This window comes from Chinchilla lanigera, unplaced genomic scaffold (assembly GCF_000276665.1).
Source record: "Chinchilla lanigera isolate Chin_1 unplaced genomic scaffold, ChiLan1.0 scaffold00015, whole genome shotgun sequence".
In the NCBI taxonomy this organism is placed as follows: domain Eukaryota; kingdom Metazoa; phylum Chordata; class Mammalia; order Rodentia; family Chinchillidae; genus Chinchilla; species Chinchilla lanigera.
Window position 1 is genome coordinate 7807049 of NW_004955416.1, and position 11657 is coordinate 7818705.

At 58.2% G+C, this 11657-nt stretch overlaps 1 protein-coding gene across 1 annotated transcript; it reads left to right on the forward strand.

The window, feature by feature from the left end:
- Positions 1–9298, forward strand: Dll4 (delta-like 4 (Drosophila)). Its single transcript, XM_005381271.2, has 11 exons — positions 1–404; positions 510–779; positions 1266–1323; positions 2149–2412; positions 2768–2828; positions 2907–3037; positions 4616–4785; positions 5149–5368; positions 6267–6969; positions 7638–7746; positions 8233–9298. Exons 1-11 carry the CDS (start codon positions 339–341, stop codon positions 8236–8238), a joined length of 2058 nt encoding a protein of 685 aa, XP_005381328.1. The 5' UTR covers positions 1–338; the 3' UTR covers positions 8239–9298.
- Positions 9299–11657: the final 2359 nt, after the last annotated feature.

Consider the following 11657-nt stretch of genomic DNA (forward strand, 5'->3'; position numbering starts at 1 on the left):
GAGCCCGCAGGTTTCAGTAGCGGCGCTGCGCGCAGGCCAGAAACACGAGGCCGAGAGCCGCAGCTCCAGCGCTTCGGTGCCGCGCACCCGGCCCTGGCCCGCGCAGTCCCAGGATTAGCCGGAGGGCAAGTCTTCAGCGCGGCCGCCGCCCAGTGGCCCTCACCTGGATTACCTAGGAGGCAGCTACCGCGGAACTAGCGTGGAGGCGACGGAGGAGGAGCGTTTGAAGAGCTGCCGGCTTTTTAGTGACCCCACTAGCGGGCGGACGTGCAGGAAAGCAGCATCCCCAACAGAACCAGATTCAGGGCCCGCAGGTGGAGAGCGCGACGCCAGGGGGTATGGCGGTCGCATCCCGGAGCAGCTCCGGCTGGAAGCTACTGCTGCTGGTGGCACTTTGGCAGCAGGTAACCGTCCCGCGTCCTCTCCGCCCCTCCCGCCGCGCTCCGGGCTCGAGCCCCGGCGCCCGCAGAGCTGACCGCTCCCCCCTTCCCTTGGTCCCCGTGCAATAGCGCGCAGCCGGCTCCGGCGTCTTCCAGCTGCAGCTGCAGGAGTTCGCCAACGAGCGCGGCGTTCTGGCCAGTGGGAGGCCGTGCGAGACCGGCTGCCGGACTTTCTTCCGCGTCTGCCTAAAGCACTTCCAGGCAGTCCTTTCGCCTGGGCCCTGTACCTTCGGCAGCGTCTCCACACCGGTACTGGGCACCAACTCCTTCGCCATCGGAGACGACAGTAGCGGCGGGGGCCGAAACCCTCTCCAGCTGCCTTTCAACTTCACCTGGCCGGTGAGCACAGCCTGGGCGCGGGGAGGCCTCAGAAGCCGAAAGAAGGGAGCACCCGGGACCGAGCCCCCTCCCGAGATCCTCCCCAAATGCCCGCGGGTGCATCCTCTTCTGGCCCTATCTTTTCGATTCTCTCTTGGGATCTCATCCCTGAGAAGACTTCACCAGTCTCAGTCTTCCCAGTCTTTTACCCTCCCTTCCCCCAGCTCTCTGGACTCGATTTTCATTACCAAGCACCCTGGCGCGGCGGACCAGCCTCCCGCCCCCCACTTACCCCCCCCCCCTCCCCCCTCCCCCCCCCCCCCATCCTGGGTTCTCCTCTTGCCTTCCCGGCTCGCGCCTCGCTGAACGAAGGCCCGTTATGTGGACCCGGGCGCAGTAACTGTATCCTGCAATTAGATTAATTAAACTGGCCGCCGCGAGGCACCCCTCCTCTCCCGCCCTGCTCATCTCGCGCTCTCTCGTCCCCCACCCGCTTTCGCTTCCCAGGGCACCTTCTCCCTCATCATCGAAGCTTGGCACGCGCCTGGAGACGACCTGCGGCCAGGTGAGTGTCTCGCTGCTCAGCCACAGGGGGGCGACACGGCGCAGCGCCGAAAGAGTTAAAGTGTTCCAGGCGGGGGAAGCGCGGGGTTGGAGTCGGGGGCAGGACGCTTTGCTTGGCCGGGAGCTGCGCCCCACGCTGGACGCTCAGATTCCGCTCGCTGCCTGGACTCAGAGCACAATTGCGTTTCCTGCGGGTTATTTTTGGCGTGGGAACGCGGGGAGCACGGCGGTGAGAAAGGCCGAAGCTGCCAGCGCCGCTGACGGGCCCCTTCCTGTATTTTACACCTTTCGCGAATTCCGCTCCTTTGGAAAGGGAATAATGGCTTTGGGATGTTGTTCTGACACAGAGGAAAAAGGATATTTCAGCAGCACAACAATTCTCGCTTTGAAAAGGGAAAAAGAAAACCACTACCTACCTCTGGGAGCAGAACCCCTCAGCGGGCACCAGGGGACCCTGCTCTCGGGGGTCCTCGCCTGGAAATCTTTTCTTTCTCTTCCCCTGCCCCTTTCTATGTTTTCCATTTTGACCTCTTTTCCTTTTTCTCCTCCCTATCTGCCTCCAGAACACTGGGATATCTTAACATCCTTCTATTGTCCCTGCTCTGAATGATATCAGGTCCCCCACACATGCACACACAGGGCAGCTAAGCAGGAGACTCTTCGGTCCCTCTGGCCGTGCTTGCTGGCAGGCGGGGGTCATCTGGACCAGCGGGCAGCTTTGCAGCTGACCAGCATAACTACAGCTGGGGGTGGGGGGCATTGGCTACAAGTTGCTTCCTCTCGAGGCACAGGCTGCCTTTCCTCACCTGGCCCTCTGCCCCTTCAGAGGCCTTGCCACCGGATGCACTCATCAGCAAGATCTCCATCCAAGGCTCCCTGCCTGTGGGTCAGAACTGGCTACCAGACGAGCAAACCAGCACCCTCACAAGGCTGCGCTACTCTTACCGGGTCATCTGCAGTGACAACTACTATGGGGACAGCTGCTCGCGCCTGTGCAAGAAGCGCAATGACCACTTCGGCCACTATGTGTGCCAGCCAGATGGCAGCCTGTCCTGCCTGCCTGGTTGGACTGGCGAGTACTGCGAACAGCGTAAGCAGCCGGGCCCCCACCTGTGTGGCAAGGGTGGTCCTTCTCAGCCGCAGTCTGCCCCTCCCGGAGCTGGGCCCCAGGGCAGAACAGATGCTGAGGGAGGCTGGGACCCAGACCACCCTCTCTTCCTGGTGCCCTCCCCATCACGCCGAGGCACACAAGGGCCCGCAGTGCATTCCACCCAGCATGGATCTCCTTCCCCATGCCTTCCTTCCCTTTAAGATAGCCATGGCTCCTTCTGGAGGCCTGACTGGGAAGTGAGCCCAGGACAGCAGGCACCCCCAGATGTGGAGGGAGAGCGTCGTGTCAGTGTCCTCAGCATCCCGACCTCAGCCCGTGTGCTCTCTTTCCTCAGCTATCTGTCTTTCTGGCTGTCATGAACAGAACGGCTACTGCAGCAAGCCAGCAGAGTGCCTGTGAGTAGGGGGACAGAAAGCGGGGGTGCCCTCCCTGGCCAGGCGTCTCACCTCACTCAGCCTCCCCTTCTCCCGCAGCTGCCGCCCAGGTTGGCAGGGCCGCCTGTGCAACGAGTGTATCCCTCACAACGGCTGTCGCCATGGCACCTGCAGCAGCCCCTGGCAGTGTACCTGCAATGAGGGGTGGGGAGGCCTGTTCTGTGATCAGGGTGAGTGAGGGAAGGGAAGAAGGGGCAGGGGCAGGGCCTGGGAACCAGAGCTCGTGCTCACTTGGCTTTCTCATTGTCCTGCGGCGATCTGGAGACTTTCTAAGGGGTCTTTACAGCCAGCCTCGCGTGACATGGCGGGTCCCTCTTCTCCAGGCGCTGGGGAGTGAGAGTGGCAGAAGAAGCCAGCAGTGTGACAGATTGGCAGCCTGGAGGTTGCCCTCATAAATTCTAGCAAGACCAAAGAGAGGGATGCTAGGATCAGTTCCTCTTTCTGCCTCGTAGTTACCTATTAACCCTCTGAGTGTTTGCTTACCTTGCAGGGCTGTTTGAGCAGCTCTCCCCTAAACAGCTGTCTGGTGGGGTGTGCCCGCCGGCTGCCCAGGCTGTGGCTGAGCTGGGTCTGTAGGTGGAGGGAGCGATTTCTGACTTTTTGATGTGGGCACAAAGAGCTTCCCCCACTCTCCTCCAGTGGTCCTCAACAGGCAGCTGCCTGAGCCCACACAATCCCACTGCCTGGTGTTTGGTATCCGTCACTCTTCTGTCTACACAGCAGCCTTTACGTTCTCGCTTTGGGGGAGGGAAGCCTTTCTTCTCTGTCCTTGTAGTCAGCTGCAGTGTGTACGTCCCATTTCAGGGTCAAGTGGGATGCCTGCTGCCATGGGGACTCCACACAGGCCGGGGAGGGTGTGGGCTTGCCGGGCAGGAAGGCCCTGACTGGAGGTTTTTAAGGGCATGGCACAGTCCCTGTGTTCGTCATGTGTGTGACTCTCCCTCTCTTCTCTGCTCCTCTCCAACACACATGCCTGGTTCCCGCTCCTTCCTGCTCCTCCGCCCACACTGGTGCCCAGGTGACACTCACGTATACACTCACCATGTGCAAACACAGCCACACAGCCCCGCTATTTGCGCTGTTTCCCGCTTTCTGTTCTTCCCCAATAAGAAAACAAATACTTATACTCCAGAATACCTGTTTAAAACCTCTTCCTTTTAAAAATGTCTGCCAGTGTGATGGCGCACGCCTGTAATTCCAGCACTTGGGAGGCTGAGGCAGGAAGATTGTTGCAAGTTTGAGGCCAGCCTGGGCTACACAGTGAGCTCAAGGCCAGCCTGAACTGCATAGCGAGACCCTGTCTCAAAAAGACAAAAAAATAACATAAATAAATAAAAATGTCTGGTCATCACCTATGGTGGCTCTTATCTCCCCTCTAGGCCACCTGCTGAAATTTTACCCCTCCTTCCAGGCTTATCTCAGCAGCCCCTCCTCATGGAGCCTTTTCTGACTTCTTCCCTCACCTACAGCTGTGCCTTCTCCTCCTCTTCCTACCTGCACCCTCATGACCGGCGGTATTTGTGAGCTTACCTGGCAGGACGTTGTCTAACTGTGCTTCACCAAACTTGATTAAGTGCACCAGTCACATGTGGTTCCAGGAGCTTCAGTAACATGATTTTGTTGGGCTGAGGGGATATTTAGGGCCAGAAGGCTTTGAGTGGAAGCTTCTTGGGGTCATGGGGTGAACTGGCAGTGTAAGCAGCCTGGAGGCGGGGGTGTCCCTAGCTCATCACTTCCTGTCTCTACAGATCTCAACTACTGCACTCACCACTCGCCGTGCAAGAATGGGGCCACTTGCTCCAACAGTGGGCAGCGGAGCTACACCTGTACCTGTCGACCAGGCTACACTGGCATCGACTGTGAGCTGGAACTCAGCAAATGTGACAGCAACCCGTGTCGCAACGGGGGCAGCTGTAAGGTGCGTGCCAGGAGGCAGAGGCCCAGCCAGTGTAACTAGGCCTGCCCAGCCGAAGCAGCCAGTGGATGTGCAGCCTGAAGCCGGGGACGGGCACTGTGCGCGAGTGGAACCCAGCCCCCAGGGAGGCCCACGGAGAAGAGAAGCTCAGGGCTGGAGAGGGGCTGGGAGGGTGGGACAGAGTCTGCTCTCCCCTGACTCCCCGGAGCCCCGGTTCAGTCTCCATCACTGAGTGGGAAGTGGGAGACAGCACCTGTCCTGGCTTTGATGTGGTTGTGAGTGTGAAATGAAATGGTGATAATTACACCCTGCCCTTCCCCCTCTGCCTCAGGTTCTGACTTTGGCCCCTTTACCATCTCTCTGCAGGACCAGGAGGATGGCTACCACTGCCTGTGTCCTCCGGGGTACTATGGCCTACACTGTGAGCATAGCACGCTGACCTGTGCTGACTCCCCCTGCTTCAATGGGGGCTCCTGCCGGGAACGAAACCAGGGCGCCAGCTATGCCTGTGAATGCCCCCCCAACTTCACTGGCTCCAACTGTGAGAAGAAAGTGGACAGGTGCACCAGCAACCCCTGTGCCAATGGTAAGAAAGGCCTGTTGCCCTATTAACCTGGTCTGCTGGCTCTGGGGCCGAGAGCCTTCGAGGTGGGGGCTAAGAGAGGGGCCTGCCTCTCTGGCTGGTTGGAGAGTGACTACCATTTGCTCTGGCGGTGAAAAGCTCACTTGATCAGCTGGAGGGCTTTGGAAGTGGAACAGGTTAGCAGCAGGCTTAAGAGAGGCCATGATGCCCACCTGGTGTGACTTCCATGTCAGCGCCTGAGCTGGCTTGGAAAGTCCTGAGCTGGAGATATGGCTACTGGGGGCTTCAATTCCCTCCTCAAGAGGGCTGGCAGCACAGATGAAGCCCTGCTCCTGGAGGCCTCACTTCCCCGCAGCCACATGGAGCGTGAGTGCGCAGCATATTTTGAGCTGTCTTTGTCTCCTTGGCCCCGGTGACTGTGATGAAGGCAGATAGCACCATGGAGAAGAGAAGCTCAGATGATGATGATTGCGTTTATTTGTGCATTTACTCTGCGCTCATGTGCTGGCCTCCGCACACCTTCCTAGCTGACCCTCAGAGCCATCCTGTGAAGGCGGTAATATTCTACTCCACTTTGGCAAATGAGGAAACTGAGGGTGAGGGACAGGGTAAAGTAACAGGCGCCAGATCCTCATTTGAGAGGGCCACCTGAGGTTCAAACCCAAGCATCTCTGTTTCATGCTGAAGTTTTCTAAGATGCTAGCTGCGTGAGCCTACTGAGGTGCAGAGAACCAGGCTCACCCCAGACTCTCAGTCTCCTGACTGCACCGCGCTTTGCAGTGGGCTCTGTCTATGCTGGCTGTGTGCCTGGAGGCAGAAGCACACTCCAGGGATGGGGCCCCTACCCCTTGCGCCAGGGGATTCCCAGGTCATTGCTGACTTGCACACTGTGTGTTCACAGGGGGCCAGTGCCTGAACAGAGGTACAAGCCGCACATGCCGCTGCCGTCCTGGATTCACAGGCACCCTCTGTGAACTCCACATCAGTGATTGCACCCGGAATCCTTGTGCTCACGGTGGCACTTGCCATGACCTGGAGAATGGGATTGTGTGCACCTGCCCTGCAGGCTTCTCTGGCATGCGCTGCGAGGTGCGGACGCCCAGCGATGCCTGTGCCTCTGGGCCCTGCTTCAATGGGGCCACCTGCTACACTGGCCTCTCCCCGGACAACTTCGTGTGCAACTGCCCCTATGGCTTTGTGGGCAGCCGCTGCGAGTTCCCTGTGGGCCTGCCGCCCAGCTTCCCCTGGGTGGCTGTGTCCCTGGGCGTGGGGCTGGTGGTGGTGCTGGTGCTGCTGGGCATGGTGGCAGTGGCTGTGCGCCAGTTGCGGCTTCGGCGGCCAGATGATGACAGGAGGGAGGCCATGAACAACTTGTCGGACTTCCAGAAGGACAACCTGATCCCTGCCACCCAGCTCAAGAACACGAACCAGAAGAAGGAGCTGGAGGTGGACTGTGGTCTGGACAAGTCCAACTGTGGCAAACAGCAGAACCACACATTGGACTATAATCTGGCCCCCAGCCCTCTGGGGCAGGGGACCATGCCCGGGAAATATCCCCACAGCGACAAGAGCTTAGGAGAAAAGGTGCCACTGCGGTTACACAGGTGAGTAGCAACAGGAAGCCCAGGGCCTGGCCACGGCCCCTACATGGTCTGATCTGGGCTCCTAGGCCAGGTGGGAGGCTGGCATTAGGCCCTAACTGCTATTAAACAGGCAGGAGTTTGTTACTGACAGGATGAACCTCTCATAAGGTTTCCGCTAGGGGACCAGGCAAGTAGTGCATGCCTGTAATCCCAGCTGCTCAGGACGCTGAGGCAGGAAGATGGCAAGTTCAAGGTCACCTTGGATTATATATTGAGACCGTGGCTCAAAAAAAGAAGAAAACCCAAAGATTTCTACTAGGGGGCATTTTCCTAGAGAAAGCCCTCCCTTTGGTTCATTCATTCATTCATTCATTCATTCATTCATTCATTCTATTCATTCACAAATGGCAAGTGTCCACAGTAGTCTCTTGTGACTTTCATCTTCCCATGGCATGGCTTGTCTCCATTGACAGTGCTGCTTTTGCTAGGCCTTCCGACCTTTCTGGTATGGTTGGGCTCCTGTGGCTGTCTTAGAGGCCTGCAGAGGGCACCTCTGGCCAGTGTTTGCCCCTGACCCCTGTCTCAGGTCCCCTTTGAGTCTCCTGGGTCCAGATCAGCGACCTTCCCCTCCCCCACCTCGCTCCTCCCTCCCTCCCTCCCTCACACTCGCCTGTCTTGTATTCCCTCAGTGAAAAGCCAGAGTGTCGAATATCAGCGATATGCTCCCCCAGGGAGTCCATGTACCAGTCTGTGTGTTTGATATCAGAAGAGAGGAACGAATGTGTCATTGCCACGGAGGTGAGTGCCGGGCTCGCCTTCACTGTCCACTCCTGCTTTGTGCAGATGGGAAACAGACCTGGTCACTCTTCATCCCACACCCTCTCCCACAGCAGGGGTCAGAACTGCTCCTCAGCAGGCCGCATTCAGTGGGTCATGGGTCCCTGGCGGTGTGAAATGGGAGCCAGTGGTGCCCCTGGCCTGGTCTCCCCTGGTCTCCCCCATAGTGTTGCATCTGGGCAGGGTAGTGTGGTACCTGGCCAGCTCTCAGGCACTGGTTCCCAGGTGTGGGGGCTGAGGATGCCCTCCCACCCTTCCCACTGGCTTCCTCCACTGGACCCCTCAGTGCAAGCTGCTAGACACATGTATGTCAGGGCAGACTGGGGGAACTGTCCCTTCTCTTCACTACTGTGTCCCCACTGGCTTCTCCCAGGGAGGCCCAGGGCAGCTCTGGAGGGAGCGCTTATTCCTGGGGTAATCATTTCTGCTCTCTGTAATTCTCCCCAGGTATAAGGCACAAGCCTGCCCAGAACACCCCAGCTTTGGCCCAGTGGCTGGACCTTCCTTCTGCACTGTTTACATTGCATCCTGGATGGGACGTCTCTATGCACCGTGCTGCTCTCAGGAGGAGGAGGGGATGGCAGGAACTGGATGGACTGTGAACTTGCCAAGACATGCACCACCCTGCGCGCCTCTGGGTGTCTGCTGGCATCGCACGGCAGCTGTGCCAGCCAGGGGGGAACAGCAGAGAGGCGGGTGCCACTTGGATCTTCTCTGTCAGCAGTGGTCTTTGGAGGCACCTTCTGGGGCTCTGGCCTGTTGTCCAGGAAGAGTGGCACTGGCTACATGGGGCTTGGAGCCACTGTGGCCTCCACTGGTATCTGTGTTCTGAAAGTGCCTTTGTCCCAGGCGCCATAGTGACAGCTGGGCCCAAATCAGAAAGAAGAGGAGGCCAGTAAGGGCAGGGCCTCCTGTGGGCAGGAAAGCCCCTGGGTGCGGCTCTTGGCAGGGATTGCCCTGCAGGTGAGGCGGGCACTCCAGGGGCAAGGAGTGCTTTTGGCCCTTTGTCCCCAACTGCTGTGTGTGGGCCTTACTCAGAAGGCCACCCAGCCTCTCCCTGGCCTGTGCATTTGGGGCAAGTGTTGCTGAACTTACCCTGCTCCCAATACGCTCTGGCTCTGGGTGCTCTGGACTCTCATGAGCACATGGGTGGAAGGCCTGCCCTTCTCCAGCCACGGCTGCCAGGCCTCACGGCAGCTCAGGGCAGTTATGTTGGAAATTCCAACGAGGGAGAAAGCAGGTCTGGTGCCACCTGGGCCCTTGCCTCCCTCAGACCCATTCCCACGACCTCGAGCTGGGGCCTTGCCCATCCTACTCCTGCCCCTAGAAGCCGATCTTCAGAAATCAATAATATGAGTTTTTATTTTGTTTGTTTTTTTAGTTTATTTTGAAATCTAGTATTTCGATAATTTAAGAATCAGAAGCACTGGCCTTTCTACATTTTATAACATTATTTTGTATATAATGTGTATTTATAATATGGAACAGATATGTACAGGAGTTTATTACTTCTTGGGTCCTGTCTTTGTGATGGCAGAGGGAATCCTCTCCTCGCCTTCTCACCCCAAAGGATTCTTACACCCCATTCTCATGTTGCTGCCAAGCGCCCCGTTGGAACCCCTGTGACCTGGGGACACATTTGGTTTTAGCAAATTGTGTGCAGGGCCTTTGTCCCACCCAGCCTCACCCGGCTGGGGCCAGCCTTCCCTGCCTGATGACTTTGGGGTTGGCTGCTATTTCCCACTAGCCGCTTTATGTTCCCACTGTTCCTGGGAGAATGCTCCTCTGGCTGGACTCTCTCTTCTCTTCTCAAACCGGAAGTAGCTTATGGAGCTCCCAGGGCTGGCTGTTTTCTCTTATTCAAAAAGGATTCCCTCATCAGACAGTGGGGCCTCTAGGCCGTGAGGACATCTAGGTCCTTCAGCCAGTTCTTGCCACCCTGCTTATCCCTTAGCCTTGTGGGGAACTGGTGTGGGGTCGCCTTGGGCTCATCTACTTTGCAGCTGGCAGAGAGCAGAAGGTCTGGGTCCCTTGTCTGCCCAGAGCTGCTGGACTTTACTGCAGACTGGGTTTCTCTGGCTGAGGCACTAATGAGGGAGTTTCCAGTCTATTTCATGCCCAGCTTCCTCTAAGGCACAGGATAGTCCCTAGGGTGCCACACTCCTCTCTCTACAGCCACAAACATACCCCCATGGAGAGCAGACCATGACAAAATGAGCCATTGACAAAAATCTGAGCAGATGTTCCTAGCTCTCAGCCTGTGCACAGTAAAGCAAAACAGAGCCCTCAGATGCTTCACTCCTAGCAGGGTTCAGCATGCGCAGTGAACATGCCTGCCCTTTCTCCTCCCTGCCACGCACCCAGTATGCCAGCCCTGGGTGTGGGTGCTCATGCCAGAGCTCAGGGGCGTGCAGTGCCCCCTGCCTTGCCCATCGCTCCCGGCTCCCTTCCCTGCACACACAGGGTATCAAACAGGAAAGGATTCAGGGAGCTGTTCCCACAGCCTGAGCCGGCAGCAGGGGGAAGAACAACACGACCTCACTCTTCCTGCCCAAAATGAAACAGGAAAGCAGCTCCCGGGCCCTGGGGGGGGGGCGGGGGAAACTGGGCTGGGACAGAAGGCAAGATGACGAGGCTCCCATGTGGGGGACAGGTAGGACACTCGCGGGCCTGCACGTCCACACAGCCAGACTGTGCTGGGCTGCACGGGCTGCCAGGCTGGCAAAGGAGAGCTGGCTAACCGTACTCACAGGCTCTGATACCTTAGATGGGGAGTTGGAAGAGCCCTCGACCATGCCGGCTTTTTGGGGAATGTGGGAACCCACACATGCGCTTGGTGTGGGCTGCTCCAACCTGCAGCATCTCTAGCAACTCAGCAGCAGCCCGGCCAGACACTTCAGGTGGGAACAGGCTGCATCCATCCCTCCTCTCTCTGGGGCTTCCTGAAAGTCACTCTTGAGGGTCCAGCCCCTTCCCAGCAGCTAGGGACTCAGGGCTTTCCTGACCTCATGCTGTCCAGGTATTCAGATGTGCCGGGGCACCAGAAACAAGGCTAGACCACAGCGCCAAACTCACCACGAAGTGATTTCAAATGCCCAAGTTTAGTTTGCATAGTATTTCACCGGTGAATTATAAGAGTCTTGGGAGTTTTTTTTTTTTTTTTTTACACCCTCAGCTCCCCTTTTAATGTTTTATTTTGAGACAGAGTCTTGCTAAGTCTCTGGCCGGACTCGAACTTTCGATCCTCCTGAGTCTCCCAGAGTGCTGGATTATAGGTTCATAGGCGGCGCCACCACGCCTGGTTTAGCACTTAACAGCCTGGAAACAGGGCCCTGCCTAGAGAATCAATCTGACCACACGGTGACCTTTAGCCCTGAGGACAGCTGCTTTTCCAGGACTCCTGGGCTGGTGACCACCTGGAGATCTCTGGAGAGCGCAGGGCAGGGCTGTGAAGCGCTTTTATTCTGCTTGCTCAGCCTAGAACCTCTGCGGCCTCAGGCCAGCGTCAGACTGGCTAAAGGGTAGAAGAATGGTTCCTGCCTCTCCCACTCAGGCTGGACCAGGGCACTGAACTCAACCCAGGGGGCCAGGGACCATCCCTGGCTCCCTGCCTGCAGCTCAAGGTCTCTCCCCGCGTGGGTCCGCAGCACCGGTGGACCTAGCCCCCGCCCCACGCGGCCTGCTGCATTCCGGGAAGGGGATGGAAGTGATTCACTCAGGGAACAGTGACTGTCCCTTCCCGGGGAGGGGATGCGCTTGGGAGGTCCCTGTGGCCTTGCCCGAGCCGCCGCGCGCTCTCTTGAGCCCGCGGTCCGGCCCGAAGCCCGGCTGGATCCCGGCGGCCCCGAGCGGCGGCGGAAGCGGCAGGTGCG

What these genes read in the sequence shown, in the direction of transcription:
- Dll4 (XM_005381271.2), top strand. Translation starts at nt 339, where the DNA reads ATGGCGGTCGCATCCCGGAGCAGCTCCGGCTGGAAGCTACTGCTGCTG. An exon ending in AGCAAGCCAGCAGAGTGCCT is followed by an intron (nt 2,829 to 2,906) that starts GTGAGTAGGGGG and finishes CTTCTCCCGCAG; the next exon opens with CTGCCGCCCAGGTTGGCAGG. An exon ending in CAGCAACCCCTGTGCCAATG is followed by an intron (nt 5,369 to 6,266) that starts GTAAGAAAGGCC and finishes GTGTGTTCACAG; the next exon opens with GGGGCCAGTGCCTGAACAGA.